The 15,299-nt window shown below is 41.1% G+C and overlaps 1 protein-coding gene across 1 annotated transcript in view; it reads right to left on the bottom strand.

Moving 5' to 3' along the window:
• LOC127620948 (titin homolog) overlaps positions 1 to 15,299 on the bottom strand; it is a 63,538-nt gene that overhangs the window by 31,318 nt on the left and 16,921 nt on the right. Inside the window, exons 2-5 of the mRNA XM_052094322.1 lie at positions 12,765 to 14,037; positions 9,708 to 9,786; positions 5,047 to 8,232; positions 4,820 to 4,945 (exon numbers count right to left, since the gene is read on the bottom strand). Coding sequence (XP_051950282.1) covers positions 4,820 to 4,945; positions 5,047 to 8,232; positions 9,708 to 9,786; positions 12,765 to 14,029 — 4,656 coding nt within the window. The 5' untranslated portion in view covers positions 14,030 to 14,037. The remainder of the gene's footprint in view (positions 1 to 4,819; positions 4,946 to 5,046; positions 8,233 to 9,707; positions 9,787 to 12,764; positions 14,038 to 15,299) is intronic.

A 15,299-nucleotide genomic window follows, 5' to 3' on the forward strand; every position in this document is an offset into this window, starting at 1 on the left:
GTGCCCGAGAGCATACAGTAATGAAAAAATTACTCTTCCTATATGATGACCAATATTGAGAGAAGAGAGAGAGAGAGAGAGAGAGAGAGAGAGAGACATAGAGAGAGAGAGAGAGAGAGCGAGAGAGAGAGTGTCAAAAGGCAAGAGACAGCTTCCTCTTTGAGACCACATGCTGACACACACACAACAGGTTCACAACAATAATCTCTAGCACTAAAATATGGAAACACATAACAAATGAGAATGTATTCAACATAATAAAATGATACACAAATTAGAGTAGGTTTTCTACCTACTCTAATTTGTTCAAAAAAAAAAACACTTATGCTGTGAGATAACAACTGTTTTATGTTTATGTTTGTCAAAGGAAACGGTATTCTCAGCTGCCAGAATATATAACTACAGTTAAACCTGTATTTCCCAGTCAAATGTGTAATAACTCCATTCATACAGCAGATGGCACTGCATTTATACACACAGGGGGACTTCACAAAGAAGATTGCCTTAAGGAATAAGTAAAGTGTCTCAGTGGAAACACTTTCCTCTCATTGCATCCTGTACATATAATCTTTACATCACCCAGAAATGTATAAAAAAGCAGATGAATCCATCAACAAAATCAACAAAGCTATTATAAACCATCTTACAATATGCTGAAATATATACAGTGACAACTAGTTCCACCCACACATGTTCTCATATTATCCTACACCACACATTTGCTACATGATCATGTCTGTTTTTCCTTAAGAGTTACACAGTTTTATTCACTGCTTCTTGTTACAATTTTGGGAGAAAGTGTTAGAATAGCTCTGCCATTACACAGTAACATTGAGGCACTCCTTCTGCCATTAGACTGCATTCCTACACCACCCACTCAAATACACACATAAAAACACAAGCTTGCTTTAGCCTCCATAGCCAACAGTTAAACAAACATTTAGTTTAAAACCCTCAGCCTATTTAACTATTTCTATATATTCTATCTTTAACAAGTCTATTTCAACATCATTAGCCAAGCTCTGCATGCCTGAAAGGGTCATATGACGGCTGTTTTTCACATTGTAAGGGAACTCCTCCAACATCTGGCCACTAAAAGCTGGTAGTGACATCATCAGAACCCAAGAAGAAATATCTCCATCCTTTGTTTTTGTTAAATTTCCATGAGAACAAGGTGAATAAATCTTGACTCTTATGTAAGATGAATGCTGGTCCATGTGCAAACTAGGGGTGTAACAGTTCAAATTTATCACGGTTCAGTTTTCTATCATGGTTTCGGTATAGTTCGGTATTTGCAATGTACTGGGGAAAAAAAAATATTACTAGTAAGAATATTTTATTTGGTAACAAACACTACAAAAAAAATGTCCCTGAATAAAAATCATTGTTTTAAAGTAAGCCTAGTTTAACTATGGTATTTGTAGTAAAAACACAGTAAGACTCCAGACTGCTTTTGAGACATGTGCAGAAGTTGAGTTTTTCTGTGAACAAGAAAAAGAGCTGTCTGAGTCCAACACAGACCACTAAGTTCATAGGAATAACCATGAATTCCAGCCTACTGGTAAGGTAGTCCTATGACTAATAGGGATGTTAACTGCTGCTACAGTGGGTTTACTCCACCTCAGACCACTTCAGTTGTGGAACAACAGTTTGCAACTAGATCCCACCAAACATCGCCATTGACTGATTGTAATTTCTCACCGTTGCTTACGGGCGTTGAGGTGGTGGAGGCAGGTAGATTTGTTGAAGACAGGAGTGCCCCTGGGTGCTGTTCCCTCTCGACGGGAGTTGGTCACGACCGATGCTTCCCTCACAGGGTGGGGAGGCAACATGGAACCAGAGGGGTATTTGCGGGTGCTGGATACAGACCCAGGCCACAGTACATATCAACCTGCTGGAACTATGTGCAGTGTTCATGACTTTAAAATATTTCATGCCAGACCTGGCAGGCCGCCATGTTCTCATTCGGTCCGACAATACCTCAACAGTGTTCCATATAAACCACCAGGGTGGTACGAAATCCCACAGGTCTCTACGAGATCGTGACATGGTGCCAGCCGCGACTCGCTTCACTGAGGGCAGCTCATATTTCAGGAGCATGCAACCAGGCATCGGATGCTCTTTCCAGGAAATCGAGTACATCCAGGAGAATGGAGACTTCATCCAGATGTTGTGCAGGAGATCTGGCTACGATTTGGAAGAGCAAAGGTGGATCTTTTTGCTTTGGAGACGATTACTCACTGTCGTCTATGGTTCGCAAGGACAGAAGTGTCCAGCCCCTTGGGCCAGGATGCACTGTCTCACGAATGGCCGAACTGCCTACTATATGCGTTCCCACCTATCCCTCTGTTAAGGGAGGCATTACACAGGAATTTCCATTTGCAAGAACAGATTGCTACTCGTGGCACCGCGATGGCCAGTCAGACCATGGTTTCCTTTGTTGCCAGGACCTCCTCTCCCAGCTGGAGTCCAGCGTCTGGCACCTGGATCCACCTCGCCTGCAGCTTTGCGTCTGGCCATTGGGTTAAATCCTTCTCTGGAACATTCTAATCCTGCGGTTATTCACACAATCTCCAATGCTAGGGCTTCTTCCACACGACAGATTTATGCTGCCCGTTGGAAGCATTTTTCTGCATGGTGTGAGAAGCAGGGGATCGATCCTGCAACGTGTGACATTCCGAGCATCTTAAGCTTTCTTCAACATTTACTGGAGGAGGGCAAAGCGGCTTCCACATTGAATGTGTATGTCGCTGTGATTTCTGCATATCATGTTCCAATTGGTGGATCTTCTCTTGGATCTCACAGTCTTGTCTGCAGTTTCCTGAAGGGTGCACGCCGTCTTAAGCCTGCTCGGAATCCTCACTTTCCCGTGTGGGATTTGCCACTCGTGCTTGCATTCCTTTGCTCATCCCAATTTGAGCCCTTGCAAAGCATTGACATGAAATGGTTAACCTTGAAGACTGCCTTTTTGTTGGCTATTGCTTCTGCGAAACGAGTCAGTGAGTTGCACGCACTGTCTGTTAGCGAATTGTGCTTGCGTTTGTTGCCGGATGACTCCGGGGGTGGTCCTACGACCCAATCCTTCTTTTCTTCCAAAAGTCCTTCTTCCGCAGTTCATTAACCAGCACATTGAACTGGCCTCTTTTCAGACTTCTTCAGGGTCTGATTCAAGTGCTCAACTTTTGTGTCCTGTTCGTGCCTTGAAGTGTTATGTGGACACTACTGCTCAGTTTAGACAGTCAGACCAGTTATTTGTCTGCTATGGTGGTGGGAAGAAAGGTGCTCCAGTGTCAAAGCAGATGTTGTCAAATTGGACAGTGGAAACTATTATACTGGCTTACAAGGCAGCAAGCAACCATTGTCCTGGGGGCTAACTTGTCATTCCACTAGGGCCATCTAATTTCATGACCTGTTTTTAGAGGAGTTTCGTTGGCAGACATCTGCACTGCCGCTACCTGGGCTTCTCCACGCATGTTTGCCAGGTTTTATAAGGTCAACGCGGCTCTCTTCCCAGTGATTTCAGCGTAAATGATGATATGCCGATGTATTACCAGTATACGGCACTCGTGTTGAGTGATGTCTGCAAACAGTGCCTGTTTTGATAAGGTTTTTTGACCATTGCTGTTGTAATTGACTGCAAAAAGAAAATTTTTCCAGACAAGAGACCTAAATAACGTAGGGAGCTTCACTATCAGTGGCTCGATTTCTCACTTTCCAATTTTTCACTTGCCATTTTCTACTTCACACAATGCCTGCAGAACAGTGATGTCATCAAGTTGTCCAATGTGAAACACAGGTGGAGCATATCCATTTGCAAATCCATTCAGGTGCATTAGCGGAGGTTGTAACTGTGCATATTTTACACTTTATTTTCTTAACAAAATCTTGTGCTTCAGATGCATCATTAAACTTGAGGTGAACTGCGGTGCCAATGCATCCTGAATCGTGTGTGGTGAACCGTACAGTTTGGTTTTATCATTATACCCCTAGTGCAAACCAGGGCTGTTTGATATAGCTAAAATATATTGTGAATTCCCTATATTCTTTAGTCTTCTGTTGATATTCAATATAGATACTAATATATAGATTTGCACTGAAATGACAATTAAACATTTGAATTAAACAGCCATTGTTGCCAAGTTAGATGCAAAATGTTCAATTGCTGGAGTAATTCATATTAATATTTGCCTACATGTATTCTACTAAACATTTTAAAGTAAGCAAAACACAGAAACTGTGAAAAATGTAAGTGATGACAAAAAAAAATAAAATCGTTGAATAAACTCTCTGAACTGATTCAACTGATTTTTGATATTGAGGTATAAATCAAGAGATTCTACAAATATATCGAGACATATATCGAGACAGAGATGGATTTTATAGCAGAATGTGCAAATTACACCGACAATATTTTATCACAAAATAAAACATTTTCATTTAACAAACAATGAAAAACTGCCCTTCTTATTTTATTAACATAAGGAGTGCTGTGTGATAGCAGTGGCACCCTTCAGACTGCCACAGAATGAAAAATAGTGAGTGAACTGAGCCGAGTCTGTGTCTCCATCTTGTCTTTTTAAACATTATTTATTTTTACCTTAAAATAAAGGTAAATTATGCATCTTTTTTTTCTTATATGATGTGCTGTTTTATTTGAATGCAGCTCAGCTGTAAATGATTTGGTAATACAAATGTAAAAATGTTTGTCATGCCAATAAAGCACCTTAAAACTGATAAACAGAGAGAGAGAGAGAGAGAGAGAGAGAGTACAAAAGAAATGCCTGTTATGGCCAGTAAGTCTGATCATGCTTTTACTCACCAAGCTCTCTCCACCTCTATCTCTGTGTGCACTGCGACTTCTGCGGGTTCTCACGTGGACAAGTGGGGCATCAGCAGAACTTTCTGTGGGGGCAGACCTTCGACACATACTCCTTGAACGCAGTGTCTACAAAATCAGATAGTAGGAGCCACAGTCAAAAGCAACAAACCCTCCAGTGGTAGAATGTGTGAGTGTAAATATGTATGCAAGAGGGAGTCTTTCCTCACCTGTTGTCCTTTGTCCCTGTGTGGTGCACGGTTCTCTCTCTGTCCCTGGGATGCCAGCTCCCAGTTTGGGCTACATATAGGATCAGTGACAGAGGAGGTAGCTACTTGACAACTGGGTACTGAAGACTCTTTCTTAGCTAATGGTTTTCCAGGAGAAGTGAACAACCCCCCACTGGACTCTCCACTGAAAGGTGATGAGGTCCAGTATCTTTCTGGGGTCAGGATAGGGGCTACAGAAGGTCCAAGACTTGGTGGTACAACCAGCATTGGATTTTTAATGGGAACCATAGGCGGCGCAAGAGAGGGATGCTGCACAGGAGTAAAGATGAGAGATGAGGTAGAGGTTGGAGTCAAAATGGTTCCTCTTTGTTCTTGCTGCAAGAGCTGTTGGTCAAAGTTGGAGGGTCTGGTGTTAATGGGCCTTCTGGATGCCTCCATGGCTGACACCCAAAGAGGCTCATCTACAGACAACTCTACTTGAGTCTGTCTCCAAACATCAGTTTGAGTATGAGGCGAAGCTGAGCTGGGCTGCCGAGTCCCAAAGGCCAAATCGGAACTCTCAATCAATGAGTGAGTTTGTGGTTTAGATCTTCTTGTAGCAAGAGGCAGTGAGTGATGCTGGGCTTGGTGCAGAGTTTGAGGTTGCAGAGGTGGCGGGAGTTCAGTTCTCACTCGTTCTCCTGGAGAGGGCTGGAAAAAAGTCTGGGACTGAAGGTGGAATTGGTACTGAGGAGGAGACTGAGCTTGAGGCGCTGGATGGGGCTGGAGAAGATTCTGCTGTATGGCATGTGGACAAACTTGCATCAAGCCAACACCTCCTGACTCTAAACCTCCAAAGCCTGTTACAGGGAAGGTATCGGGCTGTGTCTGACTCATGAACGAGTCAATGTCTAAGATGGCTGGTTTGTAAGGCTCATCAATACGAAGTGAGGGCTGTTTCCATCGGGCTGTGGGACTATTCTTCTGGCTGTCTCGACCAGTCCAAACACCCAGAGAAACAGAGTCCAGATCTAAAACTTTGGGCCGAAGAGGAGACGTAGGTGTTCTCTTCTCTTGCTCTGCCTCCATTTGCTGTTGTTCTGCTCCTCTTTGTTGTTCAGGCTGCTGATGTCTCTCCTCCTCCTGTTCCTTTTTATCCTTTCCTCTCTGTTTCACTTGCTCTTGCTGGAGTTGTCTTTCTCGCTGTCTGTGCAGCTCAAAATCAAGAAGTTGACGTCTCTCAAGCTCCTTTATACTCTCAAGTTCCTCCTGCTCTCTCCTGTTCTCCCTCTTCTCTGCTTTCTGATGATTCCATCTTTCAATCTCCAGCTCTCTTTGTTTCTGTCTTTCAAGTTCTTTTTGCTTATCCAACTCCCTCTGTCTTTCAATCTCCTGTTGTCTCTCCAGATCTCGCTGCATCTCAAGCTCCCTTTGCCTGTCCAGTTCTCTCTGCCTTTCCAACAGTCTATGTCTTTCCTTCTCCAGCTCTTTCTGTTTCGCCAGCTCTTGTTGCCTCTCCAATTTCCTCTGTCTTTCTAACTCCTTTTCTCTTTGTCTTTCCAGTTCTCTCTGATTTTGTCTCTCAACTTCTCTCTGTCTCTCCAACTCCAGCTGTCTCTCTCTTTCTTTCTCCATCTCTTTCTGTTTTTCAAATTCCCTAAGCCTAAGCCTCTCCTGGTCAAGCATTCTCTCTTTCTCTCGCTCAAACTCTTTTTGTTGTTGCCTCTCAAACGCTATCTGCTGCTTAAGCTCTTTTTCAGCAGCATTAATTCTCTCAAATTCAATTTGTTTCTGTTGTTCCTTTTCTCTTTGCTTCTGTCTTTCAATTTCTCTTTGTCTCTCCAGCTCTCTCTGTCTCTCTCTCTCTTGGTCTCCTTGTCTTTCCAACTGCTTCTGTCTCTTTTTCAGTATCTCCATTTCTTTTCTCTTCTCTCTCTCAATTTCCTTTTGTTTCTTGATCTCTAAGTTTTGCTGTTTCTTTATTTCATGCTGCCTTTCCAATTCTTTAATCTTTTCATCCTCTAGTCTTTGTCTCTCCATTTCCATCTCCTCCCTGATTGCTTTCTGTTGTTCCCTTTCTTGCAATCTGTGATCTATCCTCTGTCCAGTGTCATTTATATGTTGTTCTTCTTGCAAATCTCCCTGCATGGCAGCATCTAATGAAGGATTTCTTTTGAATGGAGCTATTGGATCTTGAGGACTCAACTGCCCTGTTCTAACAGAGAATTCATCAAATGGCAACTCCTTTATTCTTCTGTCCTCTCCACCCATGATTCCTTGTTCACCTTGCCCAAAAATCACATCCGCATCCAATCTCTCACTTTGGTGCACAGGCTCTAGAATCTGACCAGTCAGAGCAAAGTATGTGGCTCTAGGTTTGTTCATTTGCTCTTCGGAGTCTAGCATCTTAGGCCGCTTGGGTGCTGCAATGTCCTCTAGTTCCCTCTCCCTCACTCTTTGTGCTTCTATCTGTTTCTTCAATTCTGCTTCGCTCTCTTCTTCCTCTTGCTCTAATGCTGCTGCTGCAGACATGTGCAATTCCATCTGCTTTTGTATCTCTTCTTCCGTCTTTCGCACCATTTCACTCAGTTGCTCCCTCTCAGCTTCCTTCTCTTGGTCAACCTCTGTGACAGTCCATTTCTGTAAAGCCCCCACTCTGAGGTAACAAGGAATGTGTGGCTCCATCGGAGAGGCAGCAGATGTACTCTCTTCATCCTTTATCAATTTACTAATTTCTGGAGGAGATCTATTCACTTCCCCTTGAGGAGCTGACCGCTGTGAACGAAGAGTGAGAGCTCGGTCCTCAAGCTGTGCAGTTGGTAAAACTTCACTAACAGCACGGCTTTCTCCAAACAAAGCCACAGTGTCAAAGACATGCTCCACACGTACAGGACTGGAAGGAGAAAATTGCCCTCTATAGGTTGCTTTGACCAAACTACCAGAATCCAAATCTTCAAGAGGTTTAAATGAGTTGTCCTGAATATCCAAAGAGTGGTTCCGTCTGGGCTTAACTGTACATTCCTGCTGTGTTCCTTGGCCTTGAGAGGCACTATCCTCCATCACTTGAACACTATGCCTCTCCACCACATGTTCAAACATAGCAGCTCGTACCGTTTGCACTCCATCAAAAGTGGAGTGGGTGGGCAAGTTGTTAACAACCACGGATGATGTCTTCCAGTCCTCCTGTTTGTTGACCTGTCCTTCGAACTAAAAGATAAAATAGTGTATTTTTACATACACTAACAAATCAGATTACAGATGAACCTATATAAAAACTTTCCTGAAAAGTTTCATAAGTAGGCAAGAACCCAATACTTATATTGATCAACAAGGTGTGCTCTGTCTACAATTGTGCTCCTTAAAGAAACAGCCTTTGAAAATGTATGGCGTAATTATAGCTTTCACTGACAGGTATGGCATTCAGAGGTAACATTTTCTTTGCACAGACATGAGCCATCATTACAGTGGGGCGTCTGTGTACAGAAGAGGTTAATATGTCATGGTTGATTAAGACATAGACCTTGAGAGGGAATAAAGGAATAGTGGGCACTGTCTGCTCCAGTGAGCAGACCAGTGTGAATGCAAACAAAGAAAAAATGTGCAAAATGAAAATGAAGGGCAAATCAAGCATAGACAGTCTAATTTGAATAAACAAGCAGATTATAAAATCTTGCAAACTGTTTATCAGAGTTATTTAACCGAGAAGGGTATAAACAGAGAGATAACAAAAAAAGTGGGAAGTGTGAGATGTTCATGTGAGATGACAGATGACAACTCTGTGCATATGACTGTATTGGAAAAGGGTTAATAAATGGAAAAAGTATGAGTGTAAATTAAAAAAAATCAAGACAGAAGCAAATGAGTTTGATGTGTGTGATTGAGAGCAGTGAAATGGGATCTCTATACTCTTTGTCAAATCTCAAAGCAAGGTGGGGCCATAATCAAAGCATCCTCTTTACTCACAAAATGACCTTTCCCCCTCCCTTCGAAGCGTGCATGTTTCATAATCACAATATGACTAACGTTACAACTCAGGTTACACGCCTTTGGACTGCACCCATCCAATGACATCAGTGCCTTTTTGAACCTCATTTGTTTTTCCTCTCTCCCTCAAAGTAAAATCTTTCTCTTTCTTTTTTTTTAAAGAATCTGCAAATTGTGGCCTTTGACCGCAGTAGGGTAGTTATTGTTTAAAACATTATTGTAACTTTTGAAAAGGATTTTACATTTAATTTCAACAATGCATTGTGTTACTTTATCAAACATATGTGGTGACCATCATAAGCATAATTGTATTAGGGCAGGAACACATAAAAACATAACTCATACCATAAAGATCTTCTGAACATGAATAAATCTTATTTAATCTGTTACACTGGTTCGTCAGTCAAAAATGTTATAGGAGAATTTGTATAATCAATTAAAATTAGTTCAATCACCTGGTGGTCCATCAACTTGAAAAAGACGTATGATAACAAATGTTATTGTGTATACGGTGCTGACATTTAAAAAAAAATAATAAAAAAATTATAAAATGTTGATTAGAATCTAACATTTAGATGCACTTTTGTAATTTGAAACCCTTTGTTACACAAGGTGTGCCTCACTGCAATTTTTAAAGACACATGCAGTTTCCAGCAGTCCAGCAGAATCATAACTGGCAGTGTTTAATATTCCCATACCTTTTTGCTGAGATCTTCCTCAACCTCCTCGGAACCTTTGGACTCACTGGAAATAAGGCTGTCATGCTCTGCTTCGAATCTGTACACAAATAAATTGAACTAAAAACAATAAGCTGCCTTCAAGTCATGTCAGAATGACTGTATGTGCACAATGACTAAACATGAAAGCCATTACAATTTTGTAATTAACAGTGAGAAACTCTCATATAAACAACCCTTTCTGATGAAGGTTTGTGTTGCTACAAGCCTGCAATTTCCAATATAGCTGGAAACTGATTTCCCTATACTAGCGGATTTGGTTCAGAAGATAGCGTGGCATGGTCATTGAGCTCAAGCAAAGCAGCTAGCCTAGACATAACAACCCTGTTTCAGCTTGGTGAGCCTCTAGCTGAGTGCTTTAAAGCGATAGTTCAACCAAAATTGTAATTCTCTGATAATTTACCCAGCCTCATTCCACCTGAGATGTGTATGACTTTCTTCTGCAAAACCCTTTTTTTTCTCCAATTTTCTCCCATATTTGGAATGTCCATTTCCCAATGAAATCCAATTTTCGTGGTTTCGTAGTGACTCGCCTCAATCCAGGTGGAGGAGGATGAAAATCAGTTGCCTCCGCGTCTGAGACCGTCAATCAGTGCATCTTATCACATGGCTTGTTGAGCGTGTTACCGCGGAGAGGTGGCGCGTGTGGAGGCTGACGCTATTCTCCACGGCATCCAAGCACATCTCGCCATGTGTCCCACCAAGAGTGAGAACCACATTATAGCAACCACAAGAAGGTAAACACCTGACTTTAAGTGATCTTTTATAGATAAAAAGTGCTTAAATATCATTTTGTTCACACACAAAGTGATCAATTCGCTTTAGAAGACATGAATGTCATCGCTGGAGACATGATGGAAGACTTTTACGCTGACTATCTGTGCTTTTTGGACCTTCAAATAACTAAATCACCATCCTCTCCCATTCTAAGGGCCTAATGAGCCTGGATCTTTTCAAACAAATCTTCAAAAGTGTTTTGCTGAAGAAAGAAAGTCATACTCATCTCAGATGACATGACGGTGAGTAAACTCAGAGAATTGTAATTTCTGGGTGAACTATCCCTTTAAGCAAGCTGAGGAACAACAGCGAGTTGACCCTTTGCTTGGCGAGGCTTTTGTTTTGAGAAACAGTCTCTTGTACAAACAGAAAGTTGGAAAGTGTTTGAAAATGTGATTATTGTACTGCTTAATTTTGGGCCAGTACATTGGCATACCCAAAGGACATTTTTATAAACATTGTAGACTCTGTATAGTTTTTTTTTCTCATTCTAAATATACTTTGGCACTTTCATTGGAACCATTTATAGCACTTTTTGCAGAATTAACACTCTACAGATCTTTAAAAGAATTAACAAAATGCTATGCATACAGCTTTGAGAAGATTAAATATGAAATTATAATAATAATAAATACATTCATCTGTCATTCCAAAGGACTATTTATACACAGGACCTGAGATATACACTTTAGGGCTGAAGCGTTGTTATCGCTAACGTCGACATAAAAAAATTGTCAACAAAATTTTCCGTTGACGAATAGTCGTTCTCATTTAACGTAACATGAGATCATTTGAAACTCTAATGATGGTGCGCGAGAGGAGCAGTGCAGCTCGCGCCTGACTGAGGAGAGGAAGAAAGCACATGTTCAGATGCACTCTAAACTTTCCAAAGAGCTTCAGGTGATGTAGATCACAAAATATAATGGAATTATAATGGAAAAATGTTAAATAAGGAAATACAGAAGCACTGTCATCATGAAATAAAGCAGAGCCGGATCTGGCATTCCATTTAAGCAAAACCTGCATGTCAAAGCATCTAAAAAGCAAACCTGGCATTATATCTTTAATGCATCCTTTATTAAAGTTAAAATAATAAGGAAGTGCTTCATAAACAAATGGCATTTCTCTGTGCAGTCAGCGATACATCGATGAGTCGCATGAAGGGGGAGAGATTGAAACTGCATGCCTGTCCCTCGTGCGCGTTTGCTGTAGCTAGATTAATTAACGTGATGGACTGCGACATACATGTATTGAATCATAATATACTGTAGCCTATTTTGTCACATATGAATCTTATTGTGAAGTAAATCAGCGATACGCAGCTCTTAAAGAAGATAGTTTGTTTTTGTGAGTAAAAGATGGATCGAAGTGGAAATAAAGGTGAGAGAGTGTAGTCTTAGCCCATTATACACTGCAACAAAGTTTCCGATCAGTCTTTTTTGGCTTGTTTTCCAATATAAATATCTAAAACTCCTTTAAAACAACATACATTTACATTAGGAGCTATACTGCAGAAGAAAAAATTGTTATTGGAGAATGTTGAATACAATATTTAATATTTAAATATTTTAAAATATCTAAAAAGAGCCTACTTAAAACAAGATACATTTACCTGAGAAGCAACATATAATATATTTAGACTTTCTTTTAGAGAATATGTGGAAAACAATAGAAAACAAGACAAAAACTCTTGATTGCAATAGGTTTTTTGCAGTGAATATTTACAGAATTACACTTAATACATTTTTATTTTTTTGTTGGAATTCAGTGAATGTCATTTAGAGATATTTTTAAAGATGATTTTCTAACTTTATTGGGAGTAAACACGTTTAATATAAACTTTTAAGTCTAGGCACAAGCTGAATAGTCAGTTAAGATCTAATGATTACATTTACATTTATGCATTTGGCAGACGCTTTTATCCAAAGCGACTTACAGTGCACTTATTACAGGGACAATCCCCCCGGAGCAACCTGGAGTTAAGTGTCTTACTCAAGGACACAATGGTGGTGGCCGTGGGGTTAGAACCTCTGACCTTCTGATTAACAGCCCTGTGCTTTAGCCACTACGCCACCACCAATCGATTATCAAAATAATAGATAGTTGCAGCCCTAATACACTTTTATAAAAATTTGAACCAAAAATCTTGATGTTGGTTTGAAAAAGGTCCATGGAGAGTGCTATGTGTAAGCGTTACAAAGTTACATTTGAAAATTTATTTTGAACATGGTCGTTCCTTACCTTTTAGTACGGTAAGGTACTAGGTTGTGTGGCTTATATTGTGGCTTCTGGGGCGGTGATGGTGTAGTAGGCATTTCTTCAGTCAGCAACGGTGAACGAGGCTCAGTCACTTCAGTATCCACATGTGCCACTGACAAGGGGGAGGAAGAGGAGTCCAAGAGCAGGCTGAAGCACCTCTTTATACTGCCTCCTCCTTTATCCTCATGTTTAGAGTCCTCATTTTTTGACTCAATCTTTTGTCTAATTTTCTCAGGCTCAGGGGGCTTATTCAGCCCTTCTATCTTTTCAGCACAATTTTCTTTTTCCCTTTGAGTCACAGCACCAAAACCCTTTGGTGTTTCTGGAGTGTTCTCTTTGCTGTCCTCTTTAGCAGGTCGCCGGTGTAAGAACAGCCCAATTGACTCAAACTTTGAGGTAAGGTCAGAGCAAAGTGGTCGCCTTTCTGCCCAACGAGGGGCAGGTGAAGGGGTTTCCACCTGAGGCGCAGACTGAGAGGGATTTGGGAGAAACACAGCTGACACTGGTCTGGGTTTTAAACCTTTAGATTGAGGTAGAAAAACAGTAGGAGAAGAGTCGTCCTTGGCACCAGTATACGCTTTACTATCCTCATAATTCAGTCCAACCTCTGCTAGGAAGCCTGTTGATTTAGCACGAGTGATTGAAGTTCCAAGTTGTTTATTCCGTGAAGCAAAAGGCCATTCCACACCTGGAGTGGAGGCATGAACATCAATCCTGGGTCTACCTGGGGTGACTCCAAAACTTGTTCTTCGTGGTACATCCTTAGTTTGGGATGTTGTAGATTTGTTGGAAGCTTTGGAGGCAATGATAGATGCTGGTTTGATGGACTGTGCCACTGGTTTGTTTGTTTGCCCTGTACTGGGCTTAGGGCTCGTTTTAAAGGCAGTGGATGCAGGCCGATTTTTATTTGTGAATGGTTTACCTGGCGGCTGCGGTTTAGATGTACTGGGTGGGTCTGGCTTGTAGGAGGATGGCCGAGTGGATTCAGATCTAGGTTTTGGCTGTGGTTTAGGAGCTAGAATGGGTCGTATAGTAGGAATTTTCTCCACAGCAAAAGGTTTTGGGGTTAATCTGGGCTTGGGACCAGGGACAGGCTTGCTAGATTCTGAGGAAATGATGAGGGGCCCCTGGGGTCCACCGGATCCCTCCAACAAGCTCTTGTTGCTAGAGTCAATGAGAGGGCTGAGGTGAAGCCTACCCCCAACCACGCTTGACCGCCCAGCATCAACCTCCACCTGGGCAGCCATCACACCACCTAAGGCAAGAAAAAAATACACAGAGACAACCAATTAAATTAATGGAATTTCATTTAGCATCAAGACAACTTGAGAAAATGCCAACTTAAGGCAAATGACGAGCGACATTCGGAAGTGACTACCAATGAGAGTGAAGACAGTGAAGCTCACGTCGCCTGTATGCTGCAAGTAAAGATGCACTGGAGACAAATGTAGGTGAGATGGAGAAGTTAAAAGTTTCTGTGGGCGATTTCACCATTCTATATAATTTGTCTGTAACCACATATATGGATATGAGCTAATAAAATGATGGGTGGGAAATCATGTCATCATTTGAGTGAGTGTGATTTATGTTTTGATATTCATCTTGTTTAATGATATGATGCATTAAGCACTGCTGCAGATTATATAAAGTGCTCTTCCCTAGAGGACTAATTTTTAGAGACCAGAGAACTGATTCCTTGTCAAATTAGAATGATATCTTAGTTTTATCAGAAGTATCATCTGTAATCAGCATTTCAAAAGCCACTATGGCCAGTTGTGCAATCCACAAATAACGTTAGAGGTTCGAGCAAGTTAAAATGTTGGCAGAGCAACCAAAAATGTTAACGACTAGGACAACCTGACCGGCAGAAAAAAATCATTATTGCTGATGAGTTCTGTACATTTTATTTTATATACATTATTTACAAATATTCTGGATACATTGGGCTCTATTTTTCTATTAGTGATTAAATTACATTCTTGCTTCAATATGTAATCCATCATTTTCCAGGGTTTACATTATACAATTAAACCTGGATCATTCTACATGCATTTTTTTTTCCATGTCAAAGATAATATTATCGGATTATACAGTAACAAGTTTTTTGCCCAAGATTTTAAGAATATTTTTGGCAAGAATTTCTTTTTTTTTTAAACCCCCTTGTGGTGGGGTGTGTCTACAAACCCAAAGCAAAAGCACATTGCTCTCTTACCCACTTCCTCTCCACTGCTGTGGACTTTGCCTTGGCAGATACAGAGTTCTCAAGAGCATAACGAGCACTTCACTGACATGCCATTAATCAGAGTCTGTGTGTGTGTGTATGGCTGCATTAAATCAGGATGATTGGACATTGCCAAGGAGGGAGGGATCAATTTGCTGAATTAAGAGAGCAGACTGAGTATAGGTCTGTGTGTAAAAATCCTGCTCGTTTCTGCTACTAAAGGCACATACACATCAAACATTAGGAGGATCCAGTGAGCCACATGTGCTTATGCAATACACATGTCAGTCTTGGAC

Source organism: Xyrauchen texanus, chromosome 27 (assembly GCF_025860055.1).
Source record: "Xyrauchen texanus isolate HMW12.3.18 chromosome 27, RBS_HiC_50CHRs, whole genome shotgun sequence".
In the NCBI taxonomy this organism is placed as follows: Eukaryota; Metazoa; Chordata; class Actinopteri; order Cypriniformes; family Catostomidae; genus Xyrauchen; species Xyrauchen texanus.